The following is a 14,961-nucleotide window of genomic DNA, read 5'->3' on the forward strand; positions in this document are numbered from 1 at the left end:
TTGTGGCGGATGAATCCCGCTTTCATTAGGTTCATGCTTTCATTGGTTTTACTACTACATAAGGAACAATTAAGGATCATTTTCAGGAATACGTGACACACTTTACATATGTGTTTTTTTAAAGAATGGAAAAGTGGAGAGAAAGAAACGCATTAGAAAGCTCAAAGTTACGTACTTACTTTCACTCAAAACAAAATCCTGGTATTGCAAAAACACATACTTCTAGCAATATCACGACCGGGGCTCGAACCCGGGTCTTCGGCGTGACGAGCGAACGATTGAACTACTATGCTACCCGTCCTCCGTGCAGGTAAGCGTGACACTCATTTCAACCAATTTTCCCAGAATTCTTCCTTGGCTCAAATGTATTTTACAGTGTATGTGCGTTTTCCAATATGATATCTCCTAAAACATTGATTCCATTGAAGACAAAAGATATACAGATTAATATCTTTCTGTATTTTGAAATAAAAACAGATGATGATGATGATGATGATGATGATGATGATGATGATGATGATGATGATGATGAAATAAATGTGTTTATACGATGTACTGACGAGAACCCAAGGCACAAACGTCTGTGTTCATAAACCTTCCTCCCATTATATAGTGAATGGTTTGCCCTAGTGGCACATGTCACACTCGTGGGTAGTGTCTCATTCCTGAGTTCGATTTCCTGAGGGAAGGTCCATTTATCTATGTGGACCATTATTTCCGTCAATCATGATTAGGTTATCCGAACAGATATGATTTACTTGATTTCATTCAGTGTTTGTGGTTGGTAACGTTGAGAGCATTTACGTGCTATTGGCAGGCTTATAATGCGTCTATTTTACGCCACTTTTAACAACATTCCAGGATTGTCACGTGGGGGGACATAAGAAATGGACCTCACACATCGTACCTATGTAGGGAATCGAATGTCATTTCCGAATATGCCTTACTTTTTTCGAAGAGTATATCTGCCCCAGTTCATCACCAGCCTTGATCACATGATGTAGTTACTTGTGGTATTTCTGCTAAAGAATATCCATAAATGCCCACTCTGGCTATTTCAGAATTGCAGGCCTCACTGTATGACATGTACTGTTACTTTGTTTTTCATGTATTGTTATCATCATTTCGATGTAATTTAATGTCTGCTAGCTTGGTGACGTTGATATCTTTGTTATGGTATAACCATCACCAAACAGATAAGCCTAGTTTTAATATGTTCGTTGATTATCGTTTGATGTTTTATCGTCGTTTTATAATTAAAGCCTTATGGCATTAATGTCACGAATATTGAGTATCGGGCATGATCGATCCTATCATAGTCTCTTCCTCACAGATATAGATCCGCGGGAAAAGCCAGTAGATCAATTCCAGCTTGTATTTTTAGGGTGAAGTGAAACGGCTTCGATACCAGCACCGGAACAACAGTGTAGGGTCTACTGTTCCTTTCTATTTCTCTGTCACCTTGAAGATCGAGGATGATCAAAGATAAAGACATTCATGGGCGGGTCCAGGAATTTTGAAAGGGTTCAAGGTTTCCGAACCCTCAGACCCCACTTGGCTCGGCCAAAAATAATCTTCACTGTGGTGATATGTGATTTTCAAGGATGGGGGATTCGAACCCCTGAAGCCCCAGCCAACCCCAACCCCCACTCCACAATCCCAACTCACTTTCTGGATCCGCCTGTGGACATTGATCCATTCTCATTGTGTAAGGGGGTACAATTCACTGCTCAAAGAAGCGTCCTTTGGGGAGCCAATGGTGCTCGGGTAGTGGTTCGAATCCCAAAATTTCTGTGATAGCGTAGTTAGTGAGTGAGTTTAGTTTTACGCCACATTCAGCTATATTCTAGCCATATGGCGGCGGGTTGTAAATAACCCAGCCTGTATCAGACGAGCCCGCGATCAACAGCATGAGCACCGACCTACACAACTGGGAACCGACATTCACGTCTGCTAGACTGACCACCCGATCCCGTTTTTGGTTTTTGGTGTGACGAGCAGATTCCTTTTGTGAGTCGTTCCATGACGAGTTTACACAGCTTGAGGCAGTCACATAAACCTTTGCTCGTTACATGGTGGGGTAGCTTGGTGTTCGCTCGTTGAAGACTCTGGTTCGACTCCCCACATGGCTACAGAGTGTCAAGCCTATTTCTGATGCTGCTGGAATATTGAAAAAAGCGGCGTAAAATCACATTCACTCATCCCTCTTTATATCATAACAAGCATATATCCGCCGGAGTTCCTATATATTTTTATAGGAAATATTCTTTTTATCAATACAGACATAAAACACCTTATGTTTGCCATTACCGAGAATTTACAGACTGGAACATTCTTTCAACGGTGAGAACGATTGCCCACGAGGGTAATGAGTGTAAAGTGGCTGTGAGGATTTAGTACTGAAACACTGAATGACACACGCTGTGCTTGTGGTTAAAACGTTTGGTCGTCATGCCGTTCTTGACTTCCACATACTGTAGACTTGTATGGGCTTTCTTGGATATATTTGTCTCAGTGTCCGTATGACAGATTAGTTCTCAAGCTATATGTGTAAACCGTATAAAGCCCTTGTATGGTGCCCTATGTCACGTTATTGCTGGAATATTGCTAAAGACGACGTCAAACCGTACTCACCCACTCACTCACTCACTCACTCTTCTGCGGTTCACGTTCTCATTAGCCAACTGAATTCCTTTCTAAAGTTGCTCTACAAGATAGCATGCACGCTGATTTACCGAGATGATCAACTCTCTGCTGTAACATACTTTATTACTCTGTTCGATACGGCATGTTCCGCTTCGCCTTCGCGTTGACTGTGATCGCTTTTCCAAGCAATTGATTTCTTCATCTCAGTAATTTATTTACAGAGTCAGGTACTGAGTACAACAACACACAGGGTACACTGATGGTGCATGTTACATGATTTATCAACGTTGCGCCGCAACTGGTACCATTAACGATATATCACGGCGTTTTATCGGGAATTGCTGTTAAATGTATGAACAGGTATCTATGAAATAGAGTTTCAATGCTACGTCTACACAAAATTGACCAGAACTGAATTTGTAATCACCATCTCCTGATATTAAAATTATTGCCAGAAATTCATGGAAAATACTTTTTGGCAGTTATTTGATAATGGTTGATATTTCAGATTCAAAGCTCATATGTAGTCAGCCATACCACCTCGACCTAGTATGACATATGAGTAATGACGATGTACCCATTCCCAAACCATAATGACTTCTCGTGAAATAGCGACCAAATTCCATGTTAGAAACACCCCTAAAGACAAACTATACTGTGACCCATCTGGGCAGGCAGACAGGGTGACAGCGTTCATATGACGCACGGGCAGTACATAGTAGGGACCGTTTCAAAATATCAAGTGTCAATATCAGTGCTGGTCGATGACTCGAGCGGAATTACAACAGGTGCAACTCGGCTGACGTTAATGCCGTCCCGCAGACGGTATCCGTCCTCGATTTTGAGAACACGGTCTTCAGCCTTTTGCCTTTTAAACGTCTGAAAAACTTGAACGTGGTGTTATTGCGATCTCATCTTATATTTTAGCACACGTCGGTGGGATTTGCGTTTGTACAGTTTGTAAACTACACGTCGTACGACACCATAATCAAAGCAAACAAGTTTCTGTTTCCTACCTGGTACTGATTTTGATATGACCCCTCAGGTAACTAATTTGTTTACAACTTTGTAACACTGACTACATGTCAAATTAAGGCTTTACGCATTTAATTTAATCAGCTGGGGCAATATGAATAAATATAGTCTGCATTTCAAAACTACACTTTGTACATACTACGATTCCGAATGTTGCGGAAGCATCAAAATTTTCTTCTGTGAAGTTCTTAAGTACTGTTTCATCGGAGCTTTTATATCCAACTAGGTAGAGTCGTACATGTAACATATATGTGATTTTAATGTTGTGTCAAATTCATCATATCGACATTGAAGCCAAAAGTACATCGCATTACTTTAGTAGGGGCCCGTGAAAATACGGGTTAGAATTTGTCTTCTGTGCTTGTAAGAAGCGACTGGCGGGATCCGGTGGTCAGGCTCGCTGACTTGGTTGACACATGTCATCGTATCCTACTTCCTTACAGATCGATCTTCCAAACTGAGTAAACTTATCCTCAGTACTTTTCGTTACACTCCACTACTGAGTCTTACAAAACCTTATGAGAGGTCGCGTCAGGTAACCTTTGAGATTGACCAATCAGAACACAGCTTACCAAATCACGAAAGTGGACATTTAATCATACCTTTTGAAGGTTTTATCTCGAAAAGGTTCGTACCCGTACGATTTCGAATGCTATTTAGCGTACGCTCGTTTCCGGGTGATGCACACGGCGTACGTACAACCATGACAATGGTGAGTAAACAGTCGCTGAAAGTAGTGTTTTTGGCAATATTCAAGAATGTCATCTTGCGGAGTTATTAGCTACGGGTAACCATGTCAACATAAACCCCAAATCGTATATACTGCAGGTCAAATAACTGTGTTATGTGCGGATATATGTTTGTGGAGAGATCTGTGTTAGATTTTGAAAGTCCCTCCGATCCCTAAATAGTAGCTGTTGTCTGATTGGTTAAATCTATTTAACCGTCTCGCGTTTGTTTGAGTGGTCATTAGTCGCTGAAAGGTTACCTGACGCGACCTTCTACTAGGTTTTGTTAGACTCAGTGGTGGAGTGTAACGAAATACACTTAAACTAAGTTTACATAGACTGATCGATCGTCATGCTGTTTACCACTGAATTGTCTGGTCCAGAGTGTCTCATTTACAGATCGCCGTCATACAGCTGAAATGTTGGTATAGGGTGTAACGTTAGACAACAACTAGACCAAACAAAACTAGTGCACGTGCATTCATTTCAGAAGTGAAGTCACAGTCTCCATTTTTGTATCTCTGTTAATATTGAAAGTCGGTTGCCAGTGAGAGTAATTTCATTTGACGGCTACGTAATTAACAATAGCAGTGATTGGACCGTGGATAAAAAAATATTCAGATGTATAATCGTCTGGATATTCGAACATGGTATCAGCATTTCTCAAGTCAAATTCCACTTCACCATTTAGGATAATCGTGATAAATCTCCCGATGGTGTGTAAAGATTTACAATGAACGATCATGAGTAATTCATGTCGCACTGTAATTTGTGCGATCACGCATGACTGGAGGCAACTTATTCAGACTATGGTGCTACGGTTCAAAACTCTTTGGGAAGTGATTGGTCTCCAGCATCGATAGATCAATAACTAATCACGCTGTCGGTTTATAGTTGGTATCAATAGCCCGGGGAGTAGTTGAGGTAGGTGACAACAAACATCACTGTGACAGGCATTCTTACAGAGAACGGCAAAGGTAGGAAACCTACTCCGCAGCATACGTTTATCGTTTGTTTGTTTGTTTGTTTGTTTGTTTGTTTGTTTGTTTGTTTGTTTGTTTGTTTGTTTGTTTGTGTGCTTGCTTGCTTGCTTGTTTGCTTGCTTCCAGAGTGGGAGTCATGACAAAGTTTTGTGAACATAAAAGACACTGAATGTGCAGGTATATTAAAACCTAGGTGTTCTATCGCCACCTACGATTCGTTCTGAATCTATTAGTGAAGTGCTATTATATTGTTAGTATATTTTCACACGTTCTTTCTGTCAGAGAACGGGAAAGGTCGTTGTATTCCAGAAAATTAGTCTATCTTCAATTTCCTTGTTTCCAGTGAGTGGTAGCTGTTTCAAGGTTTTGTGAATGAGAGAGAGACCAATTTGTTGTGAATCTTAGCAGTGAACTGCCATAAAATTAGTTGGTATACTTTCAGATCCTCTGTGCGGCTAACATCGTCCAGGGATGCGAACGTTTCCTCGGGTGGTTTCATAATGGATATTGGAATGTAGCTGTGAACTCAACTACCGTCCCATGCCGCTTGTGTCTGTGTTCACCGTGTCTAGTGGCAGAATGAAGAAGTCATTAAAAGTGCTTGTCACGGCTATACTCGTTCTTGCTGCTCGCCAACTCTCATATTATGGATATAGAGATAAGCAACTGCATCGCGAGGCGATCGAGATCCGCTCACGTACATATATGCCAAAGAAGGGTGTGACTCTGAGTAAGAGGAGAGGTGGAATATACAATGCCCTAAACGTTACCATTACACCTGAGGTAACGGATGTGGATGAACGTTGGATTCAGGGGATTAACACAAAGAATCTTCATCAAAACAACACATTAAAGGGAATGACAAGCAATACTACCAATACATCAGCATCGGAAGAATTGAAAACAAGCATCAAGAACTTTTTTCACATAAGTGACGAATCTGAAAAGGACCCATTGCTTAATTTGCATAAATTTGCATACGATATTGATTCAGCGGTATGCGAAAAGCACAAACCGGACATTATAATCTTCATACATTCGGCCACTAAGAACTATGAGAGACGGAAGCTGGTAAGGAATACATGGGGAGCGATTACAGTCATTCGTGGTTTCACGCTGTCGCACGTGTTCCTGGTCGCGAGGACATATGATGAAAACGTGCAGAAAAAACTATACCTGGAGAATGAAACTTACGGAGATATAGTTCAAGGACAGTTCATTGATAGTTATAAGAATCTGACGTATAAGCATGTGATGGGTATTCAATGGGTGCTATTTAACTGTCCATCTGCCAAACTCATTGTCAAAGCTGACGATGATGTTCTCATCAACGTCTTCAACCTTGTCGAATACATTTCAAAAAACGAGTTCCGTCAAAAGTTCTTATATTGCGAAATATATTATGATGGGCTTACACGAAGAGAGAAATTAAGCAAGTGGTATGTCAAGAGGAGCGATTACCCATTCGACAATTACCCAACCTACTGCGCGGGAATGGCCTACTTAATGTCACCGGATGTCGCAAGGGAACTGTACAAAGCGTCTGAAACTACGCGATTCTATTGGGTAGATGACGTTTACGTCACCGGTATCCTTGCGCTAAAAGTAAACCCGACGTTTCGGCCCATGGTGGAACATCATGACTGGCGGAAGATGAAGAATTACTACAGACGTCAGATGAATCAATTCATGTTTCTTCTAGGAACTCGGTTGTGGGATACGCTTTGGAAAGCAACTTTGAAAGTTGCGCCAGAAAACTGGAAAAGCAAGACCTAGATTCTCGGACTTTGGGTGATTGAAAGTCGGAGTGACTAATGTGTCTTTCCCTTCCGTTTTCAGCCGGATGAAAACCATTTTTAACCAATTTTGATTTTCTTTTTGTTACTTGTTTTTGTTGTTTGTATTTTTGGTTTTATTGTGTTTAAGGTGCTAGTGCCATAATTGAATATCTGTGGTCGTGAAAGGTCGTATGCCGAACTTGTTACCAGTTTCCATAAAATTTTATTTTTATATTTTCTGATTACCTTTGTGTCAAACTTAAAAACTACTAATCCATATCGAACATTTTAACTAGCTTATTGACGACTGAAAATCTAGGAAATTCTAATTATGGATAATTCTTCATCTGATGAATAATTTGTTTGCAGCACTGCTTGGACTTAAGAGTTCGGCTTATTTGTTTGTTTTAAAGACTCTTGATTTTGCTCGTTTTTGGGGGTTTTTTTTTGTTTTTAAATTGTATTCAATTTGTTAATGCCGTATTTATATATTTATGGTCGCGAAAGTGTTTAGAATGCCTGAAGTGACTATCTCGTCTGCTAGTATGCAGAGGTTGTACTTTATAGCAGATAAATGTTCAAATGTTACTTATTTTTTATACATATATTTTTGCATTACCTTTGAATCAGAATAGATGTCTAGGAATTGATGTCTAACAACCCATGGGTTTGTTTTGCCTAACGAGTTTACCGACGCCTAGGAAAAGTATTTTTTCCAGCGGACTTTCTCTATATTGTGAGTTCTTGAGATGCATAAAGAAGTCGGTATTCTCTCTGTTCCATTTGTATTTTCTTCCTTTATTTCGGGGTGCTTGGGATACGGTGATATAGTAACATATACTACCGTACTAACGACAATTGCAATTATATCAACAATCTACATAATTACGCGTGTACTGAAGTGCGTACGTACATGTTTCAATAACTTCAGTGTAAGCTCGTTTGTTTACAAAGAGAACAATCGGTCGTTTGCTGCAAACATAGCTTTTAGCACTACAGTCTGTAGTGTGATGGCAACTTATCACAATGCCTGAGTTTGCCGAGCAGACTAGTCGTAGGTCTTAGATCTACTGGGATGCGGGGCACCAGGAGTAGCCTAGTGGTTAATGCGTTGCTTCTTCATGCCGCAGACACGGGTTCGATTCCCAATGTGTGTAGAACGTAGGACGGCCATTTCCGGTGTTCTCCACCGTGATATTGCTGGAATATTGCTAAAAGCGGCATTGAAACTAAACTCACTCACTCACTCTACTGGGATGAGTTTTGTATTTGTATGTTTATGATTATATTGACACTGGTATTTATGTATATCAGTGTAACCACACTGGGCGCTCTGCTAGTGTTTCAACACATTTAGTACGTACAACTGGTCCAATGATAAACGGATTCCAGCTCAGATTGTGTCTTTTGTTGTTCGAACCCCAGATGTGTCTTGGACAGTGCGTCAAATTAAAAATGGAATAAGATTTTGCTTTTTGTGGAAGACATGTGATTAGTCTTAAGCGGAACACCAAATTCTTTTTTTAAAAACCTGTGGCCAATTAATACTGAGCGATTAAAAGTTGCCCAAAAGTCGTCTGCTTCCCTAAACGAAACCAAGACTACATGATATTTGTCGGTGTCAGCCCACAGAGCCTAAAATTATTCAACTAGGTAGGTTTACGAGAGTGTGCTTTTTGCAGTTTGTATTATCATTGATTAAGTGATAGTTATTATATACACCTGGAAATTAATCAAGCAACACCCCAATTTTTTCTATTGGAGCAACTTTGAAGTGTTCTGACAATCAAAATATGCCGGGTTGATATAGTTTGACACTTTTTTATTCAACAGACGATCTCTGACAAACAACTTAAAGGGAAAAAGTATCAAGACTTTGCTTTATTGCAACGAAATCCAAATTCTTAAAACTGTCTTAAATTCATGAAAAAATGGACACAATTTACTATTCATCCACAGACGTTGTTGTCAGGTGTATTAACACAAATGTCACATGGAAAGAAAGAACAGTCATCTGAGAGTCTGCACACCGACTTTCATCAATATCTAGTGTGTCCTCCCTGCGCACGCACCACCGATTCCAGACGCCTCCTCATTCCTTGGATGAGTCTCCGGATCTGATTCTGGGGGATCCTGTTCCACTCCTCATGCAGGGCAGCCGTCAATTCGTTGAGATTATGGACTGGTGGGTCTCTCTGCCTCACACGACGGCCAATAAAGTCCCACAAATGTTCAATGGGGTTGAGGTCAGGGCTCATGGCAGGCCATGGAATTCTGTCAATTGCATTTTGCCGCAAAAAATCATTTACAGCATGCGCCCTGTGAGGTCTAGCATTGTCGTCCATAAATATGGGTCTCGTTGCCAGAGGATGGTTCTCAAAATGAGGTACCACAGCCCTGTCAAGAACCTCCTGTTGGTAACGAACACCGTTAAGGTTGCCACGGATGGTAATGATATCCAACTTGCAGTTCATGGAAATGCACCCCCATACCATAACGGAACCTCCCCCAAAGGCCACAGTCTCCTGGATGTTCCGTGGAGCCATTGCTGTGTTCCTCTGCCTCCAGACCCGAGTACGACCGTCCACCATGTGCAGCAAGAACCGGCTCTCATCTGAGAAATGGACCTTCCTCCAAGAGGCAATGTTCCAGTGCAAACGGTCATTACACCAGGCCAGTCGGGCTGCCTTATGGGATGGAGACAGTCTGGGTCGCTTGATTGGCCTCCTTGCCCGGTATCCTGCAGCTTTCAGACGATTCCGAACAGTCCTGTTCGAGATGGGTCTCCCTGGAAGCCACTCCTGTCTCAACCGAGAGCTCGAGTCGAAGGACCTGCGCCGTACAAGTCTCAGTAAAGCTCTGTCCTCCCGGACTGTGGTCTTCCTGGGTCTTCCTGGTCTAGGCAGGTCTTTAACTTCATTAGTGGCCCGGTATTTTTTCAAAAGTTTTGAAATTATGGAATGATGTCGTCCGATTTGAGTCCCGATTTGTCTTAGAGACATACCAGCATTCCTCATGCCGATTATTTGCCAACGAGTGGCCTCTGATAATTTCCTACGTGCCATGACATTGAAATGAATGAAAAACCGAATGCAATCGACAACCTGCGCTTGTAAACACCCCAGGGAAAAAGTGCATTTTTCGAAAGTTGAGGTTAAAGCAATGCACGTGCGCTGTGCAAGCTTCACGCGCGTCATATCAACCCATGAAAAGCTCATGCTGTATGTCAATACATCAAAATTGAATAATCAATCATCAAAATTACTTCGTTAAACTTTGTTAAGTTTTTATGTGTCTTTGAATTTGGTGTTGCTTAATTAATTTCCATATGTATATATAGCTTAGAATTTTGAGTTTGAATTCAGGGTCACATTTTATATCTAGCCGTAGGCCTTTTTTTAGATAGCATTCCAGTTACCTGCCCTTGGCAATCTAATGTTTACTTCATGTTACCTCCCGTAAATACTGCTCCAGTAATAAAAGATCTAATCTCAGACCAACAGTAACACTACCACAAACCACCACGCACTACCACAAACCACCACGCACTACAACACACTACCACAAAACACCACACACTACCACAAACCACCACGCACCACCACACACTACCACGCACCACCACACACTACCACAAACCATCACGCACTACAACACACTACCACAAACCACCACGCACTACCACAAACCACCATACACTACCACACACCACCATGCACTACCACACACTACCACAAACCACAGCACACCACCATGCACTACCACACACTACCACAAACCACCGCGCACTACCACAAACCACCACGCACCACCACGCCCACCACACACCACCACGCCCACCACACACTACCACACGCCACCACGCACCACCATGCACTACAACACACTAACACTAACCACCACGCACTACCACACACCACAACACACCACCATGCACTACCACACACCGCCACAAACCACCACGCACTACCACGCACCACCACACACCACCACGCCAATCACGCAGTACCACACGCCACCACCACACTACCACACACCACCATGCACTACCACACACTACCACAAACCACCATGCACTACCTCACGCTATCAGACACTACCACAAACCACCACGCACTACCACACGCTATCACACACTACCACAAACCACCACGCACTACCTCACGCTATCACACTACCATACACCACCACGCACTACCACACGTTATCACACACTGCCACACACTACCAATAATCACCACGCGCTACCACACACTACCACACACCACCGCACACTACCACACACTACCACAAACAACCACACACACATTACCACACACTACCAGACACATCACCGCACACCACCACTCGCTAATGCACACTCTTCATCCAACACCATCACATTAGAAAAACTGTTTGAAAACAAATTACCGTTGTGCAAAGCACTCTCAGAGCTGATCGCAATTCCCATACCTTAACATTGACTCCCGACTGCCGTAGCGCTAAAATTTCGTTGTACAACGGCGCCCATGTTCGCATGGTAACAGGCGGACTGAAGGGAGACAAACTCCACACCCTAATTTTAAAACACTGTAGTGTAACAGTGTATCGAGTAAATTTACTACGGGACATAGGGAGCCGTACGTCTTTACAACTACAGACCCGACACGAAAACTACCTGCCTCGGACCTACGGGCAGGCGTTTATTTCGAACACTGCCATATAATTTCATATCATCCTATTTTTCCTGGCGAATTTAATCGACAGGTATGAACACACCTCACTGTCGGTTTATAACGATAATAACAATTATTGGTCTGTTCGACCCGTTTGTCAATGCGTTAATGGCAACTTTACATCTTTTACTTAATTAAGTCAGGGCTTTCGTATTGATTCGGAAAATGGTGTTTGAATACATCTTTATTTCCACACTGCTCTAGAGTGTCAGTCTATGTAAACATATCACCGCTACACCGTGTTAGTCAATAAACGTTAACTACATCTAGGTTTGTGTCGTATTTTCATGCTAGACAGAGATCTGAAAATGGCGACATTGATATGGTTATTATGAACATTAAGTATTAAGTATCAATACTTCAACAGCTGTGTTAACGGCTTCTGTGATCAATGTGGTCACGTATCAGATGAATGGTTGATGACGGTCACTGGTGGACGTTAGAGATGTTGTCGAGATGGTTGGTGATGGGTAAGTTACAATAATGATACTGACGTTTTTCATGTCGGGTTTCTCATGTAAATGCTTTAATCGGTGTACATGTAGGACAGGCTGATCTGAATGAACAATGCAACAGGGCCCAGCTGAAGCAGGCCTGTTACCTGAGCGTTACCACTGAGTGGTACTTTCAGTGACGTGCAATACGGCACCTGACACATCTCAGCTACTGAACGATTAATCGGCGTGTTGTTTTGCCCCATACTTTCAAGCGCATGCCTGATTCACAGTGCACTACGCTACGCTACATGACATTACATGACATTACACTACACATGTACCTCTCTACACCATAATTCACGACACGACACTATACTCAAGTGTAGGGAGTATACTATATACGCTCCACTCCACTCCACTCCACTCCACTCCACTCCGCTCCACTCCACTCCTCTCCTCTCCACTCCACTCCACTTCGCTCCGCTCCGCTCCGCTCCACTCCACTCCACTCCACCACACCCCACCACACCACACCACATAATCCATACAAATCCAACAATCACTACACCTCCTGACTCTGACACGTTCTACTGTGCAGGGACCCGTGAAGGTCCCGGGGTAGAATAGGCCTTCAGCAACCCATGTTTGCTATACAAGACGACTATGCTTTTCCTAAGAGGCGACTAACGGGATCGGGTGGTCAGGCTCGCTGACTTGGTTGACACATGTCATCGGTTCCCAATTGCGCAGATCGATGCTCATGTTGTTGATCACTGGATTGTCTGGTCCAGATTCGATTATTTACAGACCGCCGCCATACAGCTGGAATAGTGCTGAGTGTGGCGTAAAACTAAACTCACTCACTCACTCACTCTACTGTGCAGGCAATCTGACTGAATTTTCTGTGCCTACACCACTCCACTCAGTCACGCTACGCTACGCCAATACATTAGGTACTTTACGCCAACAGTTTGCCCTTCCTCTGCGTGTTGATAATCATTTGCTGCTTCGTGCATGCACTGATAATTAGATGAAGATTAAAAAGGTTACGTCCTGTAAACCATTCATAGCGTGTCGTTCCATAGACACATTGACGGTCAGTGACCTCAATATCCTGTCGTCAAGTCGAAAGCTTCGCAGCATGTTCTGCTTTCCAGCACATGGTGCTAGTAATGTGCAATGTGTTACACACAAACACTTGGGTGATGCTTGGAAGGATTGTCCTATTTAGTTAATAACAGGGGAACGCGTGAAGTAGTGATTTATGTGCATGACAAGAGTCTTTTACTGGCGTTTCTTATGCTGTGAATTAATGGCGGTAGGATGGCCGGGTGACTAAATTAAGGGAAGCGAAGGGTTAAAAATTTGGTCCAAACTCCACTGGAGACAGGCCCAGTAAATAAAATACATTTGACCAAATATTGATTTCACCTGACTACAACTAAGAGCCATTGTTTTTCTCATCTATATCTCTGTGTGTGTGAGTGTGCGTGTGCGTGTGCGTGTGCGCGTGCGTGTGTGTCGCAAAACATTGCAGTAGTTTAGCACTACTGTATCACGGTAACTTTAATATGGATACCTACTTGACCGATCGGGGAATCCCACTCATCTGGCAATGGTATTTTTCAACTCCCGGTAGCGAGATACACCGTTGTGACTCTTAGTGGGTGTATATCATTGCGCTTCGGGATTAGCTGTTGAGTGAGGTGGGAAACAGACTGGTGAAAGTTCATGAAACCTTCCTGGACCAGACTGATGAAACCATCCAGGACCAGACTGATGAAACCATCCAGAACAATAGTGATGAAACCATCCTGGACCAGACTGATGAAACAATCCAGAATTATATTTATGAAACCATTCAGGAGAATGGTGATGAAACCACCCAAGACAAGACTGATGAAACCATCCAGTGAGGTGTCATTCTGGGTGATCTACAATTCTCCGTCCAAGCAAGTTCCATTTAAAATATTCAAAATCAACTTTTTGTCTGATACATTTCATGAACAGATCAAAGTATCTGTTAACGGCACACACACGCGCATAAAATGGACATACTGAAGGCTTTGTAATGGGTGTGTCCTTAATCTGGACGTTGTTATTCATTAATTTCCAGGTGAGATCCATCATAAAACATATGTCTAGAATGTAGATGCAACATGTGGTCATGGCTTCTAGTAATTGTTTAGATGTATTAATTGTGTGTTAATAGTAAGATGACATACACACCTGTCAAAACACATCAATCAAACGTCAGCAGGAGCAGTCAAATCAAATATCAGCATCACCAGTTAAATACCAGACCATACCATACCACATACCACACCAGAAATACCATGAGCAAATATCAGCGTCGTCGCGATAAATATCAACATAAGTACAATCAACATCAACATAAATACAATCAAACATCAGCATTAGTACAATCAGTACAATCAAACATCAGCCTCAGTACTAGCAATACAATCAGCCATCCGTATCAATACAATCAACATCAGTACAATCAAACATCAGCATTAATACAATCAGTACAATCAAAAATCAACATCACCTTCAGTACTATTAGTACAATCAACCATCCGCAACAATACAATCAGTACAATGAAACATCAACATCAGTAAAATAGAACACCAAGAGA

The 14,961-nt window shown here is 42.2% G+C and overlaps 1 protein-coding gene across 1 annotated transcript; it reads left to right on the plus strand.

The window, feature by feature from the left end:
* Window positions 1-395: 395 nt before the first annotated feature.
* Window positions 396-7,950, plus strand: LOC137297179 (beta-1,3-galactosyltransferase 2-like). Its single transcript, XM_067829193.1, has 2 exons — window positions 396-571; window positions 5,911-7,950. Exons 1-2 carry the CDS (start codon window positions 396-398, stop codon window positions 7,166-7,168), a joined length of 1,434 nt encoding a protein of 477 aa, XP_067685294.1. The 3' UTR covers window positions 7,169-7,950.
* Window positions 7,951-14,961: the final 7,011 nt, after the last annotated feature.

Source organism: Haliotis asinina, chromosome 9 (assembly GCF_037392515.1).
Source record: "Haliotis asinina isolate JCU_RB_2024 chromosome 9, JCU_Hal_asi_v2, whole genome shotgun sequence".
NCBI lineage: Eukaryota > Metazoa > Mollusca > Gastropoda > Lepetellida > Haliotidae > Haliotis > Haliotis asinina.

Bases quoted from the DNA above. Each gene is read 5' to 3' on its own strand.
- LOC137297179 (XM_067829193.1), top strand. From the start codon at position 396: ATGATATCTCCTAAAACATTGATTCCATTGAAGACAAAAGATATACAG. The intron at 572-5,910 runs GCACAAACGTCT...ATTGGAATGTAG, and splicing joins TGTACTGACGAGAACCCAAG to CTGTGAACTCAACTACCGTC.